The sequence below is a fragment of the Coregonus lavaretus genome (assembly GCF_964263955.1).
Source record: "Coregonus lavaretus genome assembly, contig: HAP1_SCAFFOLD_411, whole genome shotgun sequence".
Classification (NCBI taxonomy): Eukaryota; Metazoa; Chordata; class Actinopteri; order Salmoniformes; family Salmonidae; genus Coregonus; species Coregonus lavaretus.
This window is the reverse complement of record NW_028166665.1, coordinates 6,205-32,954: the sequence shown is the minus strand read 5'-3', so window position 1 is coordinate 32,954 and position 26,750 is coordinate 6,205. Positions and strand designations below refer to the sequence as shown.

At 45.0% G+C, this 26,750-nt stretch overlaps 2 protein-coding genes across 4 annotated transcripts in view; one reads left to right on the top strand and one right to left on the bottom strand.

Moving 5' to 3' along the window:
- LOC311114430 (exportin-1) overlaps positions 1-4,993 on the top strand; it is a 53,326-nt gene extending 48,333 nt beyond the window's left edge. For all 3 annotated transcript variants that reach the window (XM_084189678.1, XM_084189679.1, XM_084189680.1), the window contains 2 exons: positions 3,085-3,181; positions 3,470-4,993. In XM_084189678.1, coding sequence (XP_084045804.1) covers positions 3,085-3,181; positions 3,470-3,616 — 244 coding nt within the window. In that variant the 3' untranslated portion in view covers positions 3,617-4,993. The remainder of the gene's footprint in view (positions 1-3,084; positions 3,182-3,469) is intronic.
- A 4,004-nt stretch (positions 4,994-8,997) lies between these two features.
- Positions 8,998-24,363, bottom strand: LOC311114431 (SANT and BTB domain regulator of class switch recombination-like; the record flags this gene model as incomplete). Its single annotated transcript, XM_084189681.1, has 17 exons — positions 8,998-9,074; positions 9,171-9,262; positions 9,393-9,481; positions 9,639-9,712; positions 9,796-9,824; positions 9,909-9,997; positions 13,883-13,982; positions 14,270-14,302; positions 14,756-14,864; positions 15,870-16,024; positions 16,157-16,309; positions 16,390-16,513; positions 18,964-19,074; positions 21,055-21,141; positions 21,221-21,381; positions 23,813-23,871; positions 24,129-24,363. 17 exons carry the CDS (start codon positions 24,361-24,363, stop codon positions 9,038-9,040), a joined length of 1,737 nt encoding a protein of 578 aa, XP_084045807.1. The 3' UTR covers positions 8,998-9,037.
- Between the last annotated feature and the right edge of the window lie 2,387 nt (positions 24,364-26,750).

Below are 26,750 nucleotides of genomic sequence, written 5' to 3'. Positions count from 1 at the left end.
ATGGAGCCCCAGGCCGAGGGAGATTGACAGTTCTTTTGTGTTTCTTCCATTTGCGAATAATCGCACCCACTGTTGTCACCTTCTCACCAAGCTGCTTGGCGATGGTCTTGTAGCCCATTCCAGCCTTGTGTAGGTCTACAATCTTGTCCCTGACATCCTTGGAGAGCTCTTTGGTCTTGGCCATGGTGGAGAGTTTGGAATCTGATTGATTGCTTCTGTGGACAGGTGTCTTTTATACAGGTAACAAACTGAGATTAGGAGCACTCCCCTTAAGAGCGTGCTCTTAATCTCAGCTCGTTACCTGTATAAAAGTCACCTGGGAGCCAGAAATCTTTCTGATTGAGAGGGGGTCAAATACTTATATCCCTCATTAAAATGCAAATCAATTTATAAAAAAATTTACATGTGTTTTTCTGGATTTTGTTGTTGTTATTCTGTCTCTCACTGTTCAAATAAACCTACCATTAAAATTATAGACTGATCATTTCTTTGTCAGTGGGCAAACGTACAAAATCAGCAGGGGATCAAATACTTTTTTCCCTCACTGTACCTACAGTATGGTGTGTTCCCTCAGTGTCTGATGTTAGTCTTCAGGTTTCTCCTGTTTTTCTTTATTTGAATTGATTTGATTTGTCAGTCAAACCCAACATACAGTATATACAGTACGTCATGTGTTTCAGTCAAACCCAACATGCAGTATATACAGTACGTCATGTGTTTCAGTCAAACCCAACATGCAGAATATACAGTACATCATGTGTTTCAGTCAAACCCAACATGCAGTATATACAGTACGTCATGTGTTTCAGTCAAACCCAACATGCAGTATATACAGTACATCATGTGTTTCAGTCAAACCCAACATGCAGTATATACAGTACATCATGTGTTTCAGTCAAACCCAACATGCAGTATATACAGTACATCATGTGTTTCAGTCAAACCCAACATGCAGTATATACAGTACGTCATGTGTTTCAGTCAAACCCAACATGCAGTATATACAGTACATCATGTGTTTCAGTCAAACCCAACATGCAGTATATACAGTACGTCATGTGTTTCTGTCAAACCCAACATGCAGTATATACAGTACGTCATGTGTTTCAGTCAAACCCAACATGCAGTATATACAGTACGTTATGTGTTTCAGTCAAACCCAACATGCAGTATATACAGTACGTCATGTGTTTCAGTCAAACCCAACATACAGTATATACAGTACATCATGTGTTTCAGTCAAACCCAACATACAGTATATACAGTACGTCATGTGTTTCAGTCAAACCCAACATACAGTATATACAGTACGTCATGTGTTTCAGTCAAACCCAATATACAGTATATACAGTACGTCATGTGTTTCAGTCAAACCCAACATACAGTATATACAGTACGTCATGTGTTTCAGTCAAACCCAATATACAGTACGTCATGTGTTTCAGTCAAACCCAACATACAGTATATACAGTACGTTATGTGTTTCAGTCAAACCCAACATGCAGTATATACAGTACGTCATGTGTTTCAGTCAAACCCAATATACAGTACGTCATGTGTTTCAGTCAAAGCCAACATACAGTATATACAGTACGTTATGTGTTTCAGTCAAACCCAACATGCAGTATATACAGTACGTCATGTGTTTCAGTCAAACCCAACATGCAGTATATACAGTACATCATGTGTTTCAGTCAAACCCAATATACAGTACGTCATGTGTTTCAGTCAAACCCAACATGCAGTATATACAGTACGTCATGTGTTTCAGTCAAACCCAATATACAGTATATACAGTACGTCATGTGTTTCAGTCAAACCCAACATACAGTATATACAGTACGTCATGTGTTTCAGTCAAACCCAACATACAGTATATACAGTACGTCATGTGTTTCAGTCAAACCCAATATACAGTATATACAGTACGTCATGTGTTTCAGTCAAACCCAACATACAGTATATACAGTACGTCATGTGTTTCAGTCAAACCCAATATACAGTATATACAGTACGTCATGTGTTTCAGTCAAACCCAACATACAGTATATACAGTACGTTATGTGTTTCAGTCAAACCCAACATGCAGTATATACAGTACGTCATGTGTTTCAGTCAAACCCAATATACAGTACGTCATGTGTTTCAGTCAAAGCCAACATACAGTATATACAGTACGTTATGTGTTTCAGTCAAACCCAACATGCAGTATATACAGTACGTCATGTGTTTCAGTCAAACCCAACATGCAGTATATACAGTACATCATGTGTTTCAGTCAAACCCAACATGCAGTATATACAGTACGTCATGTGTTTCAGTCAAACCCAACATACAGTACGTTATGTGTTTCAGTCAAACCCAACATGCAGTATATACAGTACGTCATGTGTTTCAGTCAAACCCAACATACAGTACGTTATGTGTTTCAGTCAAACCCAACATGCAGTATATACAGTACGTCATGTGTTTCAGTCAAACCCAACATACAGTACGTTATGTGTTTCAGTCAAACCCAACATGCAGTATATACAGTACGTCATGTGTTTCAGTCAAACCCAACATGCAGTATATACAGTACGTCATGTGTTTCAGTCAAACCCAACATGCAGTATATACAGTACGTCATGTGTTTCAGTCAAACCCAACATGCAGTATATACAGTACATCATGTGTTTCAGTCAAACCCAACATACAGTATATACAGTACGTCATGTGTTTCAGTCAAACCCAACATGCAGTATATACAGTACATCATGTGTTTCAGTCAAACCCAACATACAGTATATACAGTACGTCATGTGTTTCTGTCAAACCCAACATGCAGTATATACAGTACGTCATGTTTCAGTCAAACCCAACATGCAGTAGTATATAGTGTGTTTTGAAGTGTCTGGGATAGCCTTATCCATGGTGGATAGATACAGAGAGGAATGAGGTATAAATGTACGGCTAGGATCCAAACCCCGGCTCGGCCCGGAGGAGGGTCATGGTGTGGTCCAGAGTCAGCCGTTCCACCACGACTAGAGCGCTGTTGTCCTGTTTTTAAATGTCTTCTAAGTTGTCTTGTCCCCTGTCTCCCAGTGCCCAGGTCAAGGTGTTTGTAACAGGGCTGTTCAGTCTAAACCAGGATATTGCAGCCTTCAAGGAGCACCTGAGGGACTTCCTGGTTCAGATTAAGGTGAGCCTTCTCCTTCCCCCTCCTCCCCTTCAACCAAGTTTCCTCAGTAAAAATGACCGTGGGTGCATTCAAGGTCATCTTTATTGCAGTTGCAGTCAGATTATGAGAACCACATTTCATGGAAAAGTCTTTGTGTTTATTCACACGGACACCACAGACCTGTTGCTGTTTGTGTGTGGTAATGTTTCTCTCTCCCCTCCTGTAGGAGTTTGCAGGGGAGGACACCACAGACCTGTTGCTGTCTGTATTTGTGTGTGGTAATGTTTCTCTCTCTCTCCCCTCCTGTAGGAGTTTGCAGGGGAGGACACCACAGACCTGTTCCTGGAGGAGCGGGAGGCGTCGCTGCGTCAGGCGCAGGAGGAGAAACACAAGCTGCAGATGTCAGTTCCCGGCATCCTCAACCCCCACGAAATACCTGAGGAGATGTGTGATTGAGACGTCCAGCCACCCACTGCCCGCCGCGCCGCGCCACAGGAACCAAACTGCTGTTACTGTACATACAGACATACAAACAGACACATAAAACTAACCCTAACAGAACAGGAGGAGAGAAGAGAGGTGGGAGGCACTCGGTCACTTTGCTGTGGTGCGGAGAGGACAGCCACGCCCGTCCTCATCCATCAGGTGTTTGTCGACCAAAACCATGCCAATATGTAAATGATGACCTACCGCGTCACCCCGTGGCCCTTTATACATGGCACCTACGCTACCTTTTATATGGCGACTTCTGGGTAATATCTTTCCACTGTTTAACCCAAACTTGTATAGTTTGTTTGGTCATGGGTCACCCCCCCCCCCGCATGAGATGGTGTGGATGTATGGACACGACCTTTAAACTTAGTTTTGTTTCCTCCCCCCCACCCCTCATATATATATATATATAGTGAGTCTGAGGAGAGTTTTTGTGCAACAAGGGCTATGTGTCAAAGCGTTATCAGCAAACAGGCTTCTAGAACTGTGGTGTGACGGACAGACGGGAAGGAATGAAGTGGTGTTCTAGAAGTGTGTGTGTGTGTGCACCCTGCGTCTGATTCCCAACCCAATGCATTGTGGTCAGAATGTGAAGCTAGCGGATTATGAAGGAAGGAAGTCTGAGATGCTGCTGCTTCGTGTGCCAGGTGGTCAGGGTAGCGGTCGCGCTCGTTGGTTGAACCTCCGCCCAACTGAAAAGAAACCTACTGCATTTGGTTGTCTGGCTGTGACTGGAGGTGGGAACTTGGAAGACAGGAAGGAGCATCATCGGAGCAAGACAGTCAGATGATGTGCATATCATCCCAATTCTATAGCACCTTTTATTACCATGGGAACATTATTATTATTATTTTGTTTCTTTTTTGTGGGTGTGTTCAGTGCGTGTGCTGTCGCCTAGACGACATGGGCGTTTAGTTTTCCTCTGCGAGGATCGTTGCTCCACGGTGAGCTCTTCATTAAAATGGACGTTTAACAGAAAGAAGAAGCGGTTATTGAAATATATTTATGGGTTCACGATGGCTGCATCTTTATAACAAACTCCTATTTAACTTCACTCAGATGGCTTTTGAGATTTAGGATTGTAACTAATTGACAAGCAAACATAAAAAGAACTCGGTTTACATTTAATTTAGTATTTTTGCATTTTTTTTAAAAAGATCTCTTCTAAACAAAAGGCTTTTATTCCAGAGAGCGAAATAAGTAGTTGCCAACAGTTTAATTAGGCAACAAATGTATAAATCCAAATACCAACTCGATCTGTAACGGCAAATAGTTCCCCTTCTCTACGTGTTACATTTGTTGTGAAACTTTTTGAACTGATTAAAGTTGAGGATTTTATAACCAACGCCTCTGGGCTCTATTTCTTTTCGGACATTGCTTTTTTTGTGGTGGCAGCAAGTGTAACTTTCTTTTTCTATTTTCAACTATTCATATTCTCTAAAGTAGTGGTCACCAACCCTGGTCTGTCTGTTTTTGTCTGTGGTAACTTCTTTCTCCTCAGAGAGCCAAGCACTAAAACACATGACCCTTATCAACTAATAAGCAATACTCATTTAGCAGACGCTCTTATCCAGAGCGACTTAGTTAGTGAGTGCATACATCATTTATTTGTATTTTTCATACCCCCCGTGGGAAACGAACCCACAACCCTGGCGTTGCAAACGCCATGCTCTACCAACTGAGCTACATCCCAGCCGGCCATTCCCTCCCCTACCCTGGACGACGCTGGGCCAATTGTGCGCCGCCCCATGGGTCTCGACTCCCGGTCTACGACAGAGCCTGGATTCGAACCAGGATCTCTAGTGGCACAGCTAGCACTGCGATGCAGTGCCTTAGACCACTGCGCCACTCGGGAGACACTTTTATTGTTGAATAAAGTGTTTCAGTGCTGGGCTGGAACAAAAGCCTACAAACCCTGTAGCTCCTCCAGAGCCAGAGGTTAAAGACTGAGGGATGGTGGCAACTGCTCTGATAGGGGTGTTGAACTGCTCTAGGAACCACTACACTGGCTAAAGGCCCGGTCTCCTGTTATTTATACTGACAGGCTGGCAGAATCTCTCTCTCTCTGGCTGAGGTGAACACACACACCAACTGATTTCTAGTGAAACCTGAGGCTGATGATGGGCCTCTCTCCGTCACGCTGTCCTCTTTATGCCAGTGTCTGCTCCCCGTCACTCGCACAACACGACAAACACTAGATATTCCTGTGGCGTGTCAATTTCCATTTTTGACGTCTTTGGCCAAGGTTGGGCTGCAGTAAAACAGCACCCCTACACTAATCACTGATAACATACTGGTATTCCATTAAAGGTTACGCTGACTGTCCCGCACTGAAACAAAATACTCTGTTTATGGAGGTCCAATACTCCATATCATGGATGCAATGCCTGGGGCAAGCACACGCTCCAGCTATACACAGAACCGTTTAGAAAGAGAATCCACAGCCCCATTCTGCTGACAGCTGTTCATGTTCATCCATGTTTGTTTAGTGATAAAGTCAGCCCCTGCTCCTTTTCAGTAAAAATTCATGAATGCAGAGCTTGTGCTGAAATGATCATTAAACCAATCCCACACAGGGTGCACTTCCCTGGGGGTAACCAGAGACCCACTCCCCCTTGACCCACTTCCAGGGAGCAAACCTGGGTTCAAATACTATTCAAAATAATTTGAAATACTGTATACGTGCTTGATTGAGCTTGCCTGGCTTAATGGAACCAATGGAATAGTTTTAAAAGGGCAAACTCTGCCCACCTGGCACTCCAGGAAGACTAGAGCAAACAACGTTTTTGAAAGACTTTCAGTAGTATTTGAACCCAGGTCTGCTTCCAGGGAGCCATATCCCTGGTATGGCATCCCTTTTGAAGAGCTCACAGCACCGCTGGGAAGGGGTCCAGATACATGCCAAATGGCATCCTAATCCCTATATAGTGAATAGGGCGCCATTTGGGACGCAATCCTACAATCCAAATGTGTTATTCAATGAGTTTCAATGGGCTGTAGCAGTTAAGGCTAAATTCAATGTTTCATAAAATATTTTTTGTTATACAGGGGCCTAAAATTCCAAATCAAATTTTATGACCATCTTAAAACAATTCCATATGTTCGCTTAGTAGATATTGCGATCTAAGGGCTTAGACCTACAGGGGTTTTAATAATATGCGTTACCCTTCTTTTCAAAAGCCCTCATTCTCCCATTGTCTCGAACTTAATAGCCTTTTCTTTCTCCGAGGGCAACAGACAGCCAGATATGTACAGCACAACCAAAATAGTATAAAAAAAAAAAACAATCATGCAAGCTAGACTCAATTTGAGGTAGGTGTCCTTGGTGGGGTCAGTAGGGTAAAGTAGACTTGACAGGAAGTCAGAAACTTTTCTGTAGTCAATGTGAAAGACAATGCTGCCATCTAATGGACAACAATGTCATTTCTAGATTCTATTACAGAGTTGAATGAGTAAAGCTTGCATTACAATGTAATAACCTGGACACAGAACTTACCACAAAGAATAACTGTTTGATTTGCTTCTGTGATATTATAATGACATCTAATGGAGAGTAGTTGAAGTGAACAAAATGCAAGACACAGAAAATAAGCAAAAAGGTAGAGATAAATGGTGGGAATGTAACTTTTATTTCTGACTGTCTAGTGCACCCATGCCATCTTAGTCCCAGTAGTGCACAGTACAGCCAACACAGACAGATATAGATACAAAAACAGCAGCATTTCATTCACCATTATCTACCTACTGCTAACCACTCCTATTCCTCACCACAGGGTAGCTTCTATGTTAAATTTTAGTCATTTAGCAGACGCTCTTATCCAGAGCGACTTACATGAGCAATTAGGGTTAAGTGCCTTGCTTAAGGGCACAGACAGATTTTTCACCTAGTCGGCTCGGGGATTAGAACCAGCGACCTTTCGGTTACTGGCACAACGCTCTTACCCACTAAGCTACCCACTAAGCTAAATTCTATTGTATTCTATGGCATACAGGTTTAGAGCAAGGTGACCTATTGCATTGTAATATACAGTTAATGGGGAGGTAGGAGGAGATGTGATCGATGGGAGGTGATTGTTACAAAGTCACCTGAGTCAGGCTGAACTGGGTTCTAAGTGGGCTAGAAAGCCCTACGGCAAAACCAGGCCTCCTGGACTAAAGAGGACCAATGCAGGACTAGGGCCCGTATTTATAAAGCCCTGCGGCAAAACCAGGCCTCCTGGACTAAAGAGGACCAATGCAGGACTAGGGCCCGTATTTATAAAGCCCTACGGCAAAACCAGGCTTCCTGGACTAAAGAGGACCAATGCAGGACTAGGGCCCGTATTTATAAAGCCCTGCGGCAAAACCAGGCCTCCTGGACTAAAGAGGACCAATGCAGGACTAGGGCCCGTATTTATAAAGCCCTACGGCAAAACCAGGCTTCCTGGACTAAAGAGGACCAATGCAGGACTAGGGCCCGTATTTATAAAGCCCTGCGGCAAAACCAGGCCTCCTGGACTAAAGAGGACCAATGCAGGACTAGGGCCCGTATTTATAAAGCCCTGCGGCAAAACCAGGCTTCCTGGACTAAAGAGGACCAATGCAGGACTAGGGCCCGTATTTATAAAGCCCTGCGGCAAAACCAGGCCTCCTGGACTAAAGAGGACCAATGCAGGACTAGGGCCCGTATTTATAAAGCCCTGCGGCAAAACCAGGCTTCCTGGACTAAAGAGGACCAATGCAGGACTAGGGCCCGTATTTATAAAGCGTCTCAGAGTAGGATTGCTTATCTAGGATCAGGTCTCCCCTGTCCATTCAGTATAATGCAAAACTGATCCTAGATCGGCACTCCTACTCTAAGACTCTTTATGAATACAGGCCCAAATATTAGCAGGGGCACAGTGGAGCAAGCAAGGTGGGGTTGAGAGGGTTAGCTGCTGCCAGGTTGCCAGTACCCATTTGGGTCAGTTTGCTCCACTGAGCTCTCACATGAGGATCTCTCTCTTCCTCCTCTCTCAATCCTCCTCCTCCTCTCTCTTCATCCTCTCCCTTCCTCTTCCTCTCTCTCCCTCCTCCTCTCTCTCCCTCCCTCCATCCCTCTCCCTCTCCGTTCCCCCTCCTCCTTCCTCCTTCCTCCTCCCCCCTCCCCCTCCTCCCTCCCCCCTCCTCCTCCTCCCTCCCCCTCCTCCTCTCTTCTCTCCCTCTCCCTTCCACCTCCTCTCCCTCCCTCTCTTCCCCCTCCTCTCTTCTCTCCCTCTCCCTTCCACCTCCTCTCCCTCCCTCTCTTCCCCCTCCTCCCTCTCCCTCCTCTCTCTCCATCCTCCTCTCTTCTTCCTCCTCTTCTTCCTCCTCTCTCTTCATCCTCTCACTTCCTCCTCTTCTTCCTTCATCTCCTCTTTCCAACATCTATGTGGGCCGAGCTTGACTGAAGCGCGGCTTCACTCTAAAAGAAGACAGAAAGGGGGGACAACTAATTCAGAAAAGGGGGAGACAGACATAGGAGGGTAGGGGGAGACAATGTGCCTGTGTGTGTGTGTACCTGAGGGTTTTCTCAGGACCACTCTGTCGTCCGCTGGCCTGGGAGGAGGACTTGAACTGGGCCTCTAGCCTGGAGTAGATCCCTGCTGCACGCTGGAACAACCACAATCACCAGTGACAACCACACTATACACAATGTAAATGAAGAAAGTTTCATGTTTCAACTTTCTAGTGTTTTATCCCCTACTAAAAATAAAGGTGTAATCAACTCACTACTACACACCTCTTTAGTGTCCTTGGACTTGCTCTGGTCCTGCTCTCCAAACCTCATCTTAGTCAGATGGCCAATGATCTCCACCATACGCCGCTGGTCTGGGGGACACGGAGGGGGAGAGAGAGAGAGGGAGAGAGGGAGAGAGAGGAAGAGGGAGGGAGGAAGAGAGAGAGAGAGCGAGAGAGAGAGGACAATTATAATGCACATAACTATCGTAACACACACACAAAGTTAACGGAGGCCTGCCTGTGTTACCTTCCTCTCTTTGGGCATCCTGGTTGTAGCGCATGGAGCGAGAGCTGTCCCATTTACTCTTCTGGGCACTGACTCTGGAAACACAAACTATTTAAAACATAGATACATAAATGGTGAAATAGATGAAGAAGCATGTAGTTGATGAAGTTGACCTCACCTGAATGGAGTGTTGTCCCTCGAAGGTGTCTGTAAAGAAACCAACAGAATTTGGAAAAGTACGAAAATTGCAATTATTTAAGTCTCAGGTATAAACGAGAGAAGTACACTCACTTTCTCCACTGCTTTCTCTTTACGGTGGAAACTGGGTGAGGACATCTGCCTCTTCAGAGGTTTGCTCGACTTCTTGGCCTTCTTAGCAGCTAACAATGAACACATAGAAAACCCATATGTTGTTACATCCATAAGCAGTTCATGATTCAATTACAACTGATAGCTCATAGCTGCAGACAGATTTCAAAATGTATACAAACCCCAATTCAATTTCACAATGAGCAGCCCATGCACCAATAAGATACTGCCATCTGCTGGCTGTAGTGCGCTACACCTTACTTCTTCATTTAGATATATTCATTTATTTATTTCAATAAACACAGTGGTGATTCATCATAACATACAGTGTGGTCTTCTGACATAGGGACAATCTCAATTGAGTTTCCTTGATTCCTCGTGTCCTCTTTCCTCACCACCTTCTCAAAACCCATTAGACGAGGTCAGAGGTCCCTCCCCTCTGACCTTCTCATCCAATGGGTTTTCAGAAGAAGGCGAGGAGAGAGGACACGAGGAATCAAGGAAACGCAATTGAGATTGTCCCCTACTCTACCTTGTTTGAAAGCCTGTTTGGTAATTGGCATTTGGTATTTATTAGGATCCCCATTAGCCGCTGTAAAAGCATCAGCTACTCTTCCTGGGTTCCACATGAAACATGACATAATACATAGTACAGAACATTATTAGTCAAGGACTGAAATACATACATTTACAATGCCACACATAGCCCACATATCAGTACATACACACAATATCTAGGTATAATACAGTGCAAATTACAATACAAGATAAATAAAATGGCTGTGTCTCGTCACAGTCCCCTTTGTGCAGTAAGGTGTTTTTTTGAATCTGCTTTTTGAATCTGGTTTTATTGCCAGCTGGAGTTTCCTGGGGTGGCAGAGAGTTCCATGTAGTCATGGCTCTATTTAATACTGTGTGTTTCCCAGCCTCTGTCCTAGACGTGGGGACTGTGAAGAGACCTCTGGTGGCATGTCCTGTGTTGTACCGACAAGTGTCCGAACTGTGTGCCAACTGCTTGAACAGACAGTTCGGTACCTTCAACACATCCAATACCAAAACTAGGGCCTAAAGGACCTTTCTGGTCGACAGATGTCAAGAAGGCAGAGCAACGCCATATCATTGACAGACCTCTTCCTATTTTAGCAACCATTGAGTCTATATGTTTTGATGACAGCTTGCTAGGGTGACACCCAGCAGTTTAGTCTCCTTAACTTGCTCAATCGCCACATTATTCAATAATATATCTTAAATTAGGTTTAGCATTGAGCAAGTGATTTATCCCAAAAATGATGCTTTTCATTTTTTTGATATTTAGCTCCAGCCTATTGATTATTACCCATTCTAAAACTAACTGGAGCTCTATGTTAAGGGTGTCAGTTATTTATTTTACTGTTGCAGCCGACGTGTAATTTCACAATTCCTGACATTTAATCCTAGTAAAAATTCCCTGTCTTAGGTCAGTTAGGATCACCACTTTATTTTAGGAATATGAAATGTCCGAATAATAGTAGAGAGAATGATTTATTTAAGCTTTTATTTATTTCATCACATTCCCAGTGGGTCAGAAGTTTACATACACTCAATTAGTATTTGGTAGCATTGCCTTTAAAATTGTTTAACTTGGGTCAAACGTTTCGGGTAGCCTTCCACAAGCTTCCCACAATAAGTTGGGTGAATGTTGGCCCATTCCTCCTGACAGAGCTGGTGTAACTGAGTCAGGTTTGTAGGCCTCCTTGCTCGTACACGCTTTTTCAGTTCTGCCCACACATTTTCTATAGGATTGGAGGTCAGGGCTTTGTGATGGCCACTCCAATACCTTGACTTTGTTGTCCTTAAGCCATTTTGCCACAACTTTGGAAGTATGTTTGGGGTCATTGTCCATTTGGAAGACCCATTTGCGACCAAGCTTTAACTTCCTGACTGATGTCTTGAAATGTTGCTTCAATATATCCACATAAGTTTCCTTCCTCATGATGCCATCTATTTTGTGAAGTGCACCAGTCCCTCCTGCAGCAAAGCACCCCCACAGCATGATGCTGCCACCCCCGTGCTTCATGGTTGGGATGGTGTTCTTCGGCTTGCAAGCTGCCCCCTTTTTCCTTCAAACATAACGATAGTCATTATGGCCAAACAGTTCTATTTTTGTTTCATCAGACCAGAGGACAATTCTCCAAAAAGTACGATCTTTGTCCCCATGTGCAGTTGCAAACCGTAGTCTGGCTTTTTTATGGCGGTTTTGGAGCAGTGGCTTCTTCCTTGCAGAGCGGCCTTTCAGGTTATGTCGATATAGGTCTCGTTTTACTGTGGATATAGATACTTTTGTACCTGTTTCCTCCAGCATCTTCACAAGGTCCTTTGCTGTTGTTCTGGGATTGATTTGCACTTTTCACACCAAAGTACGTTCATCTCTAGGAGACAGAACGCGTCTCCTTCCTGAGCGGTATGATGGCTGCGTGGTTCCATGGTGTTTATACTTGCGTACTATTGTTTGTACAGATGAACATGGTACCTTCAGGCTTTGGAAATTGCTCCCAAGGATGAACCAGACTTGTGGAGGTCTACAATTTCTTTTCTGAGGTCTTGGCTGATTTCTTTTGATTTTCCCATGATGTCAAGCAAAGAGGCACTGAGTTTGAAGGTAGGCCTTGAAATACATCCACATGTACACCTCCAATTGACTCAAATGATGTCAATTGGCTTTAGAACCTTCTGATAGGCTATGACATCATTTTCTGGAATTTTCCAAGCTGTTTAAAGGCACAGTCAACTTAGTGTATGTAAACTTCTGACCCACTGGAATTGTGATATACTGTAGTGAATTATAAGGAAAAAATTACTTGTGTCATGCACAAAGTAGATGTCCTAACCGACTTGCCAAAACTATAGTTTGTTAACAAGAAATGTGTGGAGTGGTTGAAAAATGATTTTTAATGACTCCAACCTAAGTGTACGTAAACTTCCGACTTCAACTGTAGGTAACTCTCAATCCATAATAAGGCAGAGGATGCAAATCCATAACACCTACGTTTTTTTCAGCAATAGGTTATGACCAATGACATCCAAAGCTGCACTAAAGTCTAACAGAGCATCTTCCACAATCTTCTTAGTATCAATTTCTTTCAGCCAATCATCAGTCATTTGTGTCAGTGCCAAGCATGTTGAGTACCCTTCCCTATAAGCGTGCTGAAAGTCTGTTGTTTATTAGTTTTCTGTAAAATAACTTTGTATTTGTATTTTTTTCAGAGTTTGCTAAGCACTTGTAACATGCTGATTGGTCGGCTGTTTGAACCATTAAAGGGTGCTCTGCTATTCTTGGGCAGCGGAATGACCTTTGCCTCCCTCCATGTCTGAGGGCACACACCGTCTTCTAGGCTTAAATTGAAGATGTGGCCAACAGGAGTAACAATGTATTCCGCCACCAACCTCCACAATTTACCATCCAGGTTGTCGGTACCAGGTGGTTTGTCCTTATTTATAGATAGCAACCATTTTTTCACCTCTTCCACACCCACCCTTTGTGTAACTCAAAACTACAGTGCTCGTCTTTCATTATTTGGTCCATTATGTATGAAGGCTCAGCGTTTGTTGTTTGAATGTCATGCCTAAATTTGCTAATCTTGTCAATAAAAAAGCTATTAAAGTGGTTGGCAATATCAACGTTTTTTAAATGAACAAGCCCTCTGCCTCAATGACAGATGGAGCAGAGTTAGCTTTTTCGCCTAGAATTTCATTTAAAATACTCCAGAGCTTTTTACTATCATTCTTTATATCATTTATCTCTGTTCCATAGTGTAGTTGATTCTTCTTTTTGTTTAGTTTAGTTGTGTGATTTCTCAGTTGCCTGTATGGTTGCCAGTCTGCTGTGTTGTCAGACTCATTCCCTTTGCCTCATCCCGCTCAGCCATATTGTTTTTTAATTAGAGTATAAACCAAATCAGATAGCCTAATTACTCTACCTTGTTTCTTGGTGGCCTCCTCTTCATCCCCCACCTCGTCCTCAGTGACCTCTGACCCCGTGGTATACTCCTCATCCTCAGACAGCAGCGTCTGCTGCCTCTGACACAGGGGATCAAAGGAGGGCATGTCAGGGCTTAGATAGCCTGGTCCCAGATCTGTTTGGGGTCTAACCTTACACCGTTGCTCATTAACTAAGCATGAGGAGTTGGAATGACAGCGCGAACAGACTGGCCCTCAGCCTTCAGCTGGTTCAGTTGGTACTAAGGTATACTGTGTCACTACTGTAACATGTCACCTCATACACACACAAACACACCAATACAGACACGGACACACACACACACTGCAGCACAATTACATCTGGAAACAATAGAAGTTGATCATACCAGTTGCCGGCTCCAGTTTTTCAACAGGGAAAACTGCAAAGAAATAGGTTGAGTTAGCTAGGCCTATAGTGTATCTGTTTGAAATAGGTTGAATCAGACTATAGGCCTATCGATGACTCCACAAATCAAGCGCAAGTCAACGTTTATTGTCATGAATCTTGCCCTGTAGGCAGAACCGAGTGATTTCTGAAGATGGGCCAGCAGCAAGGTCAAAATTGGCTAGATCGTAAAAATTAATTTTAACAAAATTAATATAAGGTTAGGATTGATTATGCATTAGGGTTAGCAGTGTGGTTAAGGTTAGGTTTAAAATTAGATTTTATGTAGCTAGTAGACAAATGTGTAGCCAGATAGGTATATCAATGATGTCTGGTCGTCATTGTAAATAACAAGTTTGAGCAAGCACACTAAAGTTTCTTTAAACTTTTCATTCTAGTTGTGAATATGAATTTGCCTGGATAAATAAATAAATAGTTGTAGACTCACGGTGGTGCCCTCTACTCTCTGAAGTCCCAGAAGCCCCGGCTCTACCAGGATGTCACAGTCCAGTACCCGCTCCCCCCTCTCCGAACCACTGGAGGGGGACTCTACAGGCCTGGCACACAGACACACAGAGAGAAAGAGAGAGAGAACAGGGGAGTACCATTAAACGCTAAACCTATCATAAGACACAAAAACACACCACGCACGCACACACACACTCACTGTCTCTTACCCTGTCTCTGGAGGGGGGGTGCTGGGTACAACACTGTCTCTTACCCTGTCTCTGGAGGGGGTGTGCTGGGTACACACACTGTCTCTTACCCTGTCTCTGGAGGGGGTGTGCTGGGTACAACACTGTCTCTTACCCTGTCTCTGGAGGGGGGGTGCTGGGTACAACACTGTCTCTTACCCTGTCTCTGGAGGGGGTGTGCTGGGTACACACACTGTCTCTTACCCTGTCTCTGGAGGGGGTGTGCTGGGTACAACACTGTCTCTTACCCTGTCTCTGGAGGGGGTGTGCTGGGTACACACACTGTCTCTTACCCTGTCTCTGGAGGGGGAGTGCTGGGTACAACACTGTCTCTTACCCTGTCTCTGGAGGGGGTGTGCTGGGTACACACACTGTCTCTTACCCTGTCTCTGGAGGGGGAGTGCTGGGTACAACACTGTCTCTTACCCTGTCTCTGGAGGGGGTGTGCTGGGTACAACACTGTCTCTTACCCTGTCTCTGGAGGGGGTGTGCTGGGTACAACACTGTCTCTTACCCTGTCTCTGGAGGGGGGGTGCTGGGTACACACACTGTCTCTTACCCTGTCTCTGGAGGGGGTGTGCTGGGTACAACACTGTCTCTTACCCTGTCTCTGGAGGGGGTGTGCTGGGTACAACACTGTCTCTTACCCTGTCTCTGGAGGGGGTGTGCTGGGTACAACACTGTCTCTTACCCTGTCTCTGGAGGGGGTGTGCTGGGTACAACACTGTCTCTTACCCTGTCTCTGGAGGGGGGGTGCTGGGTACAACACTGTCTCTTACCCTGTCTCTGGAGGGGGTGTGCTGGGTACAACACTGTCTCTTACCCTGTCTCTGGAGGGGGTGTGCTGGGTACAACACTGTCTCTTACCCTGTCTCTGGAGGGGGTGTGCTGGGTACACACACTGTCTCTCTGTGTAGTAGCAGGTCATTGAGTAGTCTGGTCTGGGCTGAGTTTACCTGGTGGTCCCCAGTACAGTCTCCACTGTCTGACACATTCACTATGTGGTCCCGCATCTTACAGCCCTGAGACACACAGACACACACACACACACGGTTTTGACAAGATTCAAGTGTGAAGTGTGTTAAATGTGTAAACTATTCAAAACATGGTCACCTCACAACTCCAAGTGTGAGTGAGTGAGTGTGTATTCCTACCTTGGGCATGCCGGTGGGGTCAAAGCGTAGCGTCCTCTGGTTGCAGCAGGGGTAGATGCCCGCCCCGTGCCAGCCCTGCTCTGCCCCCATGCCCGGGTACAACACACCCTCTGGGTGATACCGACAGTGGGACAGCTCTGCACACACAAACGCCTGGACACACACACACGGTATTGACAAACAATCATTCTGAATGCATTGTCATTACACAATGTTACTAGGGCTTCCCCTACCTGTTGGCAGTGGGAGCAGGTGAGGTGGTTGACGGTACCCCAGATCCTCCAGTAGACCAGCACCCAGGACTTCAGCTCCTCATACAGCCCTGTCATGTAATCATGGACCTCCCATCTCTTCTGCCTACAGACCAGTGGTAGTCATAGAACATGTAATCATGGACCTCCCATCTCTTCTGCCTACAGACCAGTGGTAGTCATAGAACATGTAATCATGGACCTCCCATCTCTTCTGCCTACAGACCAGAGGTAGTCATAGAACATGTAATCATGGACCTCCCATCTCTTCTGCCTACAGACCAGTGGTAGTCATAGAACATGTAATCATGGACCTCCCATCTCTTCTGCCTACAGACCAGTGGTAGTCATAGAACATGTAATCATGGACCTCCCATCTCTTCTGTCTACAGACCAGTGGTAGTCATAGAACATGTAATCATGGACCTCCCATCTCTTCTGCCTACAGACCAGTGGTAGTCATAGAACATGTAATCATGGACCTCCCATCTCTTCTGCCTACAGACCAGTGGTAGTTATAGAACATGTAATCATGGACCTCCCATCTCTTCTGCCTACAGACCAGTGGTATTCATAGAACATGTAATCATGGACCTCCCATCTCTTCTGCCTACAGACCAGTGGTAGTCATAGAACATGTAATCATGGACCTCCCATCTCTTCTGCCTATAGTCCAGTGGTAGTCATAGAACATGTAATCATGGACCTCCCATCTCTTCTGTCTACAGACCAGTGGTAGTCATAGAACATGTAATCATGGACCTCCCATCTCTTCTGCCTACAGACCAGTGGTAGTCATAGAACATGTAATCATGGACCTCCCATCTCTTCTGCCTACAGACCAGAGGTAGTCATAGAACATGTAATCATGGACCTCCCATCTCTTCTGCCTACAGACCAGTGGTAGTCATAGAACATGTAATCACGGACCTCCCATCTCTTCTGTCTACAGACCAGTGGTAGTCATAGAACATGTAATCATGGACCTCCCATCTCTTCTGTCTACAGACCAGAGGTAGTCATAGAAATGACTGTCCTTTATTCTGTTCATGTTTCTTGAAGCTGTTCCGCCACAAAACAATTTTGTCCAGCCTGGTCCTTGGAACCAACTCACTGGCCTTATGGTTAGAGTGTCCACCCTGAGATTGGAAGGTTGGGAGTTCTGCTTGGCACTCAGCATTAAGGGAGATAGATTGGGGGTAAGGCCCTGAGATTGGAAGGTTGGGAGTTCTGCTTGGCACTCAGCATTAAGGAGATAGATTGGGGGTAAGGCCCTGAGATTGGAAGGTTGGGAGTTCTGCTTGGCACTCAGCATTAAGGAGATAGATTGGGGGTAAGGCCCTGAGATTGGAAGGTTGGGAGTTCTGCTTGGCACTCAGCATTAAGGAGATAGATTGGGGGTAAGGCCCTGAGATTGGAAGGTTGGGAGTTCTGCTTGGCACTCAGCATTAAGGAGATAGATTGGGGGTAAGGCCCTGAGATTGGAAGGTTGGGAGTTCTGCTTGGCACTCAGCATTAAGGAGATAGATTGGGGGTAAGGCCCAGAGATTGGAAGGTTGGGAGTTCTGCTTGGCACTCAGCATTAAGGAGATAGATTGGGGGTAAGGCCCTGAGATTGGAAGGTTGGGAGTTCTGCTTGGCACTCAGCATTAAGGAGATAGATTGGGGGTAAGGCCCTGAGATTGGAAGGTTGGGAGTTCTGCTTGGCACTCAGCATTAAGGAGATAGATTGGGGGTAAGGCCCTGAGATAGACTAGTGTCCTGTCCAGGGGGTGTACTGGTACATCACGCTGCCTCGCTACAGAAACAGGAGATAGGCTCCTGCTCCTATGAGTCGTTCCGGCTTGCTCAGGCAAGGCTACTTACTGGTCCTTGGAGACGGATATTCAGGCTTTACTGTGCTTTATTGCTAAGTACCCTTTCTACCTGGGATATACTTTGAAATGACATGGTAAATTGTAGCAATAATATATTTACCTAATAATGATATGGTTTCTTTAGCATTTATCACTATAAACATCCATAGGATAACAGTGAAGATGTCTCTTGATAGAGCAGAAATAAGTAATATAATAATAATAATAATAATAATAATAATAATAATAATATATTCCATATAGCAGACGTTTTTATCCAAAGCGACTTAACCGTAAATCACAGTCCACAGACGCTGAGAGACGTTGGTCCGGCATCCCAATGTAACATAGCTACGCAGCTCTGAGACAACCATCCGCGGGGCACGCACAGCCCGAACACGTATCTCCCCACAATTCCCAACCAACGACTTTCCGGTACACGTCCTCTATTAATTTGAATGTGTTGACAGTTAGAGAAATTGCTTGAGCTGCGCTGAGAATTTGAATAGTATGAAACCCAACGGTGCAATATTCTAGAACATTGCTGTGTGTACGAGTCCATGTTTGGTACTCTGATAGACCCTTTACAGTCATGCGTGCATACATTTTACGTATGGGTGGCCACAGAGGGAATCGAACCCACAACCAACGCTTGGTGGCGTTGTAAGCGCCACCAAGGTGTAACTGGGTGGTACAGGACCTGCTGTGAGTGTAGGTGATGTCTCCTCGAGGGTCGATGTTGATCTTCCCTGGGATGCAGGAGATCTTCCTCTCTGTGTCCTTGGTCAGCAGCTTCAGGCACAGAGCACACCTGGGAAAGACAAGTTGCAGTTCGGTGGTTAGGAGAGGTTAACATGAGTCGTATTCATTGGGCACAAACAGAAGAAAACAGACTGAAACAGGTAGGCATCTACCTAGTGTCATGACTCTCTCCTTGGTGAGGATCAAAGGTGCCAGATCAGCTTGGCAAATGGCTGACAGATAGCCAGACCCCCCCTCTCTCCCACAGGAGAGGAGACGGAGGAGTTGGGACGGTTTTATGACTTAACAGCCGGTCATAAATAGTTTGCAGAAAAGGACTCCTTTTGGTCTCTAGTATGGGAAGAATTAGATTTTCTTTGTTCCAGAGACTTTTGCCGCCAAAACTATAAACGTCCAAAAAGTAAACACTGGAACAATAATCCTAACATCCGAATATTTGGAATGGTCAGTGGGGGTCTAAAGAATAATCATGTCATATTGTTTATTATTTTGTGATGTTATTAAAAACTGTATGAACCAAATACTGTAACTTAAGAAGAAAGAAGGATACCCCCTTTATCAGTCAAGTTTACATCTAAATGTTGTATAAAATATATGATTAAGTATGAGAGTATTTTGGTGAAGATAGGAATGTGATTTGAGTCTTTAATGAGATAATAGTTTTTCATATAAACTATGCACAGGGACTAGTCACACCCCAAGTGCCATCAGAGATCGTGTCAGCCAGTAGGAACGCCCCTTTTACCAAGAGGGCTTGAAAGACAAATTAACAGAAGACCTGCTCGTTTAGAACGGTTAGAAACTGTGAATCAGAGACCAGGAAGCGTGGAGCTGTGGCTACACGGCTTTAAAATGGTTAGACCAGAAAGACCAGTCGCTGTGGCTACACGGCTTTAAAATGGTTAGACCAGAAAGACCAGCCGACGTGAAGCGCGAGCTCACGTTACAAATGGTTGAACATCTACAGGACCAGCCGACGTGCAGCGGAAACTGAACGTTACAAATGGTTGACACTCTAAGAACAGGAAACGGTGAGAAACTCTGAAACTCTCAATCTCTACACAAGAAGAAGAAGAAACTCACTAGACTGTATCATATCAGTCTGCAGCTGGCATGTAAAGTTATCTAGAACTTTCACTGAAGACACGAGTTGGGAAGGACAATCCCATCTCAGACACGCCATTTGAAGACAAGCCGAGTCTCACCGAAGTGGGATGAAACACTCAAAACGTTTTTTGAGAAAGTGGTTCAACAGAGAGACGACGATCAAGGACAGCTACGTGTAAATATACGCATTGCATTTCTTATCCGAATGAGCGGTGTTTAGGGTGCTAAGTATTACGATTACTGTGAGCGTGTTTCCAAATGTAACAACGATAAATTGAATCTCTGTCTCTCCCTTTCACTTGACCCCTTCTTCCCCTAACCAAGCAGTCATGCTATTGTTAGTCCAGTCCAATAGGGACCTGTTTTCATTGTATTACGTTAGTAATCAATAATCTATACTGTGTGTGTGTGTGTGTTTATGTATTCTGTGTTATTATTTAGTTAGTTAGTAAATAAATAATTAAGCCAATTTGTGTATAGCTGATTAATCCATAAGGTTAGGTTTCTTGTAGGTTCAAGGATTATGCGATATTCAGAATGAGACTGATGAGGTCATGATTTAATAAGTGACTGTTATCGATATATAACACATATATATATATATATATATATATATATATATCTTCTAAGAGTTTAATTCGGGAGATCTTCTAAGAGTTTAACTCGTTAAACAACTTCTTCCGTGGTGCCCCAACTTCCTAATTAGTTAATTGTTACATGATTAATTTAATCAAGTAACAATTAAACATAGTTAATTGATTTGATAAATAACAGTAATCACATTAATGCAAAGTCACGTCACGACACTGTCCAGTAAGAAATGCTCATTTTCATTTTTCTGTTGCAAAATGTTTTCTGTTGTGTGCCCAAATGAATAAGACCAATGACAGACAGACCAATGCACCCCAGAGCTGCCACACACCTGTACAGAGTTGATGCGTTGCCTGGGGAGTCCTGGTTCTTATAGTCAGGATCGAAGAGACACTCAATCTTCTTCTGGAATAACTTACTGAGAAAGGGAGAAATCAAAGGTGTTGGCAGTAGCAGAATGATCGGTCTACCAGGCCTGCCAAAATCTCTAGGCCTACCTTTTGAACTTGTCTTTTCTGTCCATGACGTCGTCTGCCTCGTTGTGGCTGAAGAGGTCAGCGATGTGCGCTGCCAGGTTACTGTTGATGCAGTTCATGTTGCAGGGTGTGGCCACGATGGCACTCATGTGCTTGTGACAGTACTGAATACACTCCTCCACCTATGAGAGGTCAACATGTGACAGTACTGAATACTCCTCCACCTATGAGAGGTCAACATGTGACAGTACTGAATACACTCCTCCACCTATGAGAGGTCAACATGTGACAGTACTGAATACACTCCTTCACCTATGAGAGGTCAACATGTGACAGTACTGAATACACTCCTCCACCTATGAGAGGTCAACATGTGACAGTACTGAATACACTCCTCCACCTATGAGAGGTCAACATGTGACAGTACTGAATACACTCCTCCACCTATGAGAGGTCAACATGTGACAGTACTGAACAAGTATTTGATACACTGCCGATTTTGCAGGTTTTCCTACTTACAAAGCATGTAGAGGTCTGTAATTTTTATCATAGGTACACTTCAACTGTGAGAGACGGAATCTAAAACAAAAATCCAGAAAATCACATTGTATGATTTTTAAGTAATTAATTTGCATTTTATTGCATGACATAAGTATTTGATCACCTACCAACCAGTAAGAATTCCGGCTCTCACAGACCTGTTAGTTTTTCTTTAAGAAGCCCTCCTGTTCTCCACTCATTACCTGTATTAACTGCACCTGTTTGAACTCGTTACCTGTATAAAAGACACCTGTCCACACACTCAATCAAACAGACTCCAACCTCTCCACAATTGTCAAGACCAGAGAGCTGTGTAAGGACATCAGGGATAAAATTGTAGACCTGCACAAGGCTGGGATGGGCTACACGACAATAGGCAAGCAGCTTGGTGAGAAGGCAACAACTGTTGGCGCAATTATTAGAAAATGGAAGAAGTTCAAGATGACGGTCAATCACCCTCGGTCTGGGGCTCCATGCAAGATCTCACCTCGTGGGGCATCAATGATCATGAGGAAGGTGAGGGATCAGCCCAGAACTACACGGCAGGACCTGGTCAATGACCTGAAGAGAGCTGGGACCACAGTCTCAAAGAAAACCATTAGTAACACACTACGCCGTCATGGATTAAAATCCTGCAGCGCACGCAAGGTCCCCCTGCTCAAGCCAGCGCATGTCCAGGCCCGTCTGAAGTTTGCCAATGACCATCTGGATGATCCAGAGGAGGAATGGGAGAAGGTCATGTGGTCTGATGAGACAAAAATAGAGATTTTTGGTCTAAATTCCACTCGCCGTGTTTGGAGGAAGAAGAAGGATGAGTACAACCCCAAGAACACCATCCCAACCGTGAAGCATGGAGGTGGAAACATCATTCTTTGGGGATGCTTTTCTGCAAAGGGGACAGGACGACTGCACCGTATTGAGGGGAGGATGGATGGGGCCATGTATCGCGAGATCTTGGCCAATAACCTCCTTCCCTCAGTAAGAGCATTGAAGATGGGTTGTGGCTGGGTCTTCCAGCATGACAACGACCCGAAACACACAGCCAGGGCAACTAAGGAGTGGCTCCGTAAGAAGCATCTCAAGGTCCTGGAGTGGCCTAGCCAGTCTCCAGACCTGAACCCAATAGAAAATCTTTGGAGGGAGCTGAAAGTCCGTATTGCCCAGCGACAGCCCCGAAACCTGAAGGATCTGGAGAAGGTCTGTATGGAGGAGTGGGCCAAAATCCCTGCTGCAGTGTGTGCAAACCTGGTCAAGACCTACAGGAAACGTATGATCTCTGTAATTGCAAACAAAGGTTTCTGTACCAAATATTAAAGTTCTGCTTTTCTGATGTATGAAATACTTATGTCATGCAATAAAATCCAAATGAATTACTTAAAAATCATACAATGTGATTTTTGTGATTTTTTAGATTCCGTCTCTCACAGTTGAAGTGTACCTATGATAAAAATTACAGACCTCTACATGCTTTGTAAGTAGGAAAACCTGCAAAATCGGCAGTGTATCAAATACTTGTTCTCCCCACTGTATGAGAGGTCAACATGTGACAGTACAGAATACACTCCTCCACCTATGAGAGGTCAACATAAACAGGTTATTGAGTTTGTTCAATGCCTTGGGAGGTCATATGTCACCTACTTGCAATAAAAGTAACATGTTACAATTCTAAAAACACCTCTAATGGCAACCATGCAACAGGAAGTTAACAGTTCGAAAGGCCCCTCGTTTTCTGTTTTGGACTAAAGTGAAGAGTGAAGCCTCTTCGCCTAACTAGCTGATTGGTTTTCCGTTTTTTTTCTTGAGGGCTATTTTACTCAACGACCAACAAAAGCTTGCTGGTTCATGTACTGGTTCATGTACTGGTTCATGTACTGGTTCATGTACTGCAGCAGAGAGGAAGAGGCGAAGCGAGAGGTTTCACTCCTCGCCAAAATCTGTCCAAAATATTTTCAGTTCAGCCACTTTGCGTTTGTTCTTCAGCTACAACAGAAAACCAGGGCCCCCCGAAAACGCTTCACGTACAGTACATTGCAACCGGCATAGCAACCCAGCTCACGCCATTACAACACTTACTAACATGTCCATCTTCAAGAACTCGGAGGAGATGAGGATTGAGATCACATTGCTGGGCTCTGTAACCACACAACCAACAAACACCACATAACCAACCAATGTTACCACACAACCAACAAACACCACATACCGACCAAACACACTGCCAGGCCAACCAACAAGCACACCACTATTAGTGACCAAATCACAGCAATGCCGTCTCCATGGTTATCATTTGACACGCCCAGGTAAGTGAATGGTTTAGTACTGTACAGGCATCAGTGTATGTAGCTACTGTACAGTCATATGGTGCGAGAGCATATATTACATTCTTTACCGAGCTTGGGTTTGTCATTGTTGCCATCAACGGCCATTTTGTGCCTCTTGACGTAGTTCATGAGCCAGTCGAAGATCTGTACGTCACAGTGCACAGAGATGTCCACCTCCTCCCAGCGCTGGGGGTCAACAGAGAGGTACTCAGCAAAGTAACGCATCTCGTTGATCAGAAGGTCACGGGGACACATGAAGTCCTGCTTCAGGTTCTTAGACTCGTCACACACGTGGATCACCATATTGGGCCTGCATGGGGGAGAGATACAGACAGGCAGACAGACAGGCAAGCAGACACACACACAGAGACAGAGACAGCAAGATAACTTGATTTTTGTATCATAGTACATATGAGCATTTGTTAGCAGACTAAGTTATTGATCCTGCTCTATGAAACTCTTTGATCACCTTGACTTGAGCTAGACTGGTTAACAGTGTATTTCTGTTTGACGGTAGTTGGACCAGGCAAATCAGCATGTGTGTCACTCACCCTTTCCCCTCCTGGGGCTTCTCTCCCTCCTCTGCAGAGTCCCTGCTCTCTTTCTCCACCGAGCTACCTCTTGAAGGGTTCACCGCCAGGCCTGGAGAGTGGAGACACCAAACAAGACTGTGTAGCTCACTGAGCTAATGCCTAGACATTCAGACATGAAGAGTCTTCAGGTCTTACTGCCTGCTACATTGGACGCAGAACTTTAGCATCTTGACTTGCTGCGTCACCGCTTGGTATGGCAACTGCACCGCCCTCGATCACAAGGCGCTACAGAGGGTGGTGCGGGCGGCCCAGTACATCACTGGGGCTGAGCTCCCTGCCGTCCAGGACATCTATACCCCAGCCACCCGAGCCATAGACTGTTCACTCTGCTACCGCATGGCAAGTGGTACCGGAGCACCAAATCTGGGACCAAAAGGCACCCGAACAGCTTCTACCCCCAAACCATAAGACTGCTGAACAATTAATCAAATGGCTACCCGGACTATTTACATGTACCCTTTTTTGCACTGACTCTCTTACACTGGCTTTATGCACACTCACTGGACTCTACCCACACACACGCACTCTCCACATACACTGCTGCTACTCTGGAAAGGGTTCGTCGGTAAGCATTTCACGGTAAAGTGTACACCGGTTGTATTCAGCGCATGTGACAAATGACAATTGATTCGATTTTTTGCTGAGTGTGAGACGCTCCTATTCATTTAAATGGAAGTCTGGTTCTATTTCCAAGATTTCCACTTGCGGCTCAAGCCCAGAACACTAGGATAAAATAGATCGCACTCGGATCACGCTGGTAAAGCTACGTGTTCAGTGTAGCAGGTAAAAAACTTACTGCATTTGGGACGCCCCAGCAGCTTCTATGTTAGGCAGGCTTACCCCCAGCAGCTTCTATGTTAGGCAGGACTACCCCCAGCAGCTCCTATGTTAGGCAGGACTACCCCCAGCAGCTCCTATGTTAGGCAGGACTACCCCCAGCAGCTCCTATGTTAGGCAGGACTACCCCCAGCAGCTCCTATGTTAGGCAGGCTTACCCCCAGCAGCTCCTATGTTAGGCAGGACTACCCCCAGCAGCTCCTATGTTAGGCAGGACTACCCCCAGCAGCTCCTATGTTAGGCAGGACTACCCCCAGCAGCTCCTATGTTAGGCAGGACTACCCCCAGCAGCTCCTATGTTAGGCAGGACTACCCCCAGCAGCTCCTATGTTAGGCAGGACTACCCCCAGCAGCTCCTATGTTAGGCAGGACTACCCCCAGCAGCTCCTATGTTAGGCAGGACTACCCCCAGCAGCTCCTATGTTAGGCAGGACTACCCCCAGCAGCTCCTATGTTAGGCAGGACTACCCCCAGCAGCTCCTATGTTAGGCAGGACTACCCCCAGCAGCTCCTATGTTAGGCAGGACTACCCCCAGCAGCTCCTATGTTAGGCAGGACTACCCCCAGCAGCTCCTACAGTGAGGGAAAAAAGTATTTGATCCCCTGCTGATTTTGTACATTTGCCCACTGACAAAGAAATGATCAGTCTTTAATTTTAATGGTAGGTTTATTTGAACAGTGAGTGACAGAATAACAACAAAGAAATCCAAAAAAACGCATGTAAAAAATGTTATAAATTGATTTGCATTTTAATGAGGGAAATATGTATTTGACCCCCTGTCAATCAGAAAGATTTCTGGCTCCCAGGTGTCTTTTATACAGGTAACGAGCTGAGATTAGGAGCACACTCTTAAAGGGAGTGCTCCTAATCTCAGCTTGTTACCTGTATAAAAGACACCTGTCCACAGAAGCAATCAATCAATCAGATTCCAAACTCTCCACCATGGCCAAGACCAAAGAGCTCTCCAAGGATGTCAGGGACAAGATTGTAGACCTACACAAGGCTGGAATGGGCTACAAGACCATCGCCAAGCAGCTTGGTGAGAAGGTGACAACAGTTGGTGTGATTATTCGCAAATGGAAGAAACACAAAAGAACTGTCAATCTCCCTCGGCCTGGGGCTCCATGCAAGATCTCACCTCGTGGAGTTGCAATGATCATGAGAACGGTGAGGAATCAGCCCAGAACTACACGGGAGGATCTTGTCAATGATCTCAAGGAAGCTGGGACCATAGTCACCAAGAAAACAATTGGTAACAC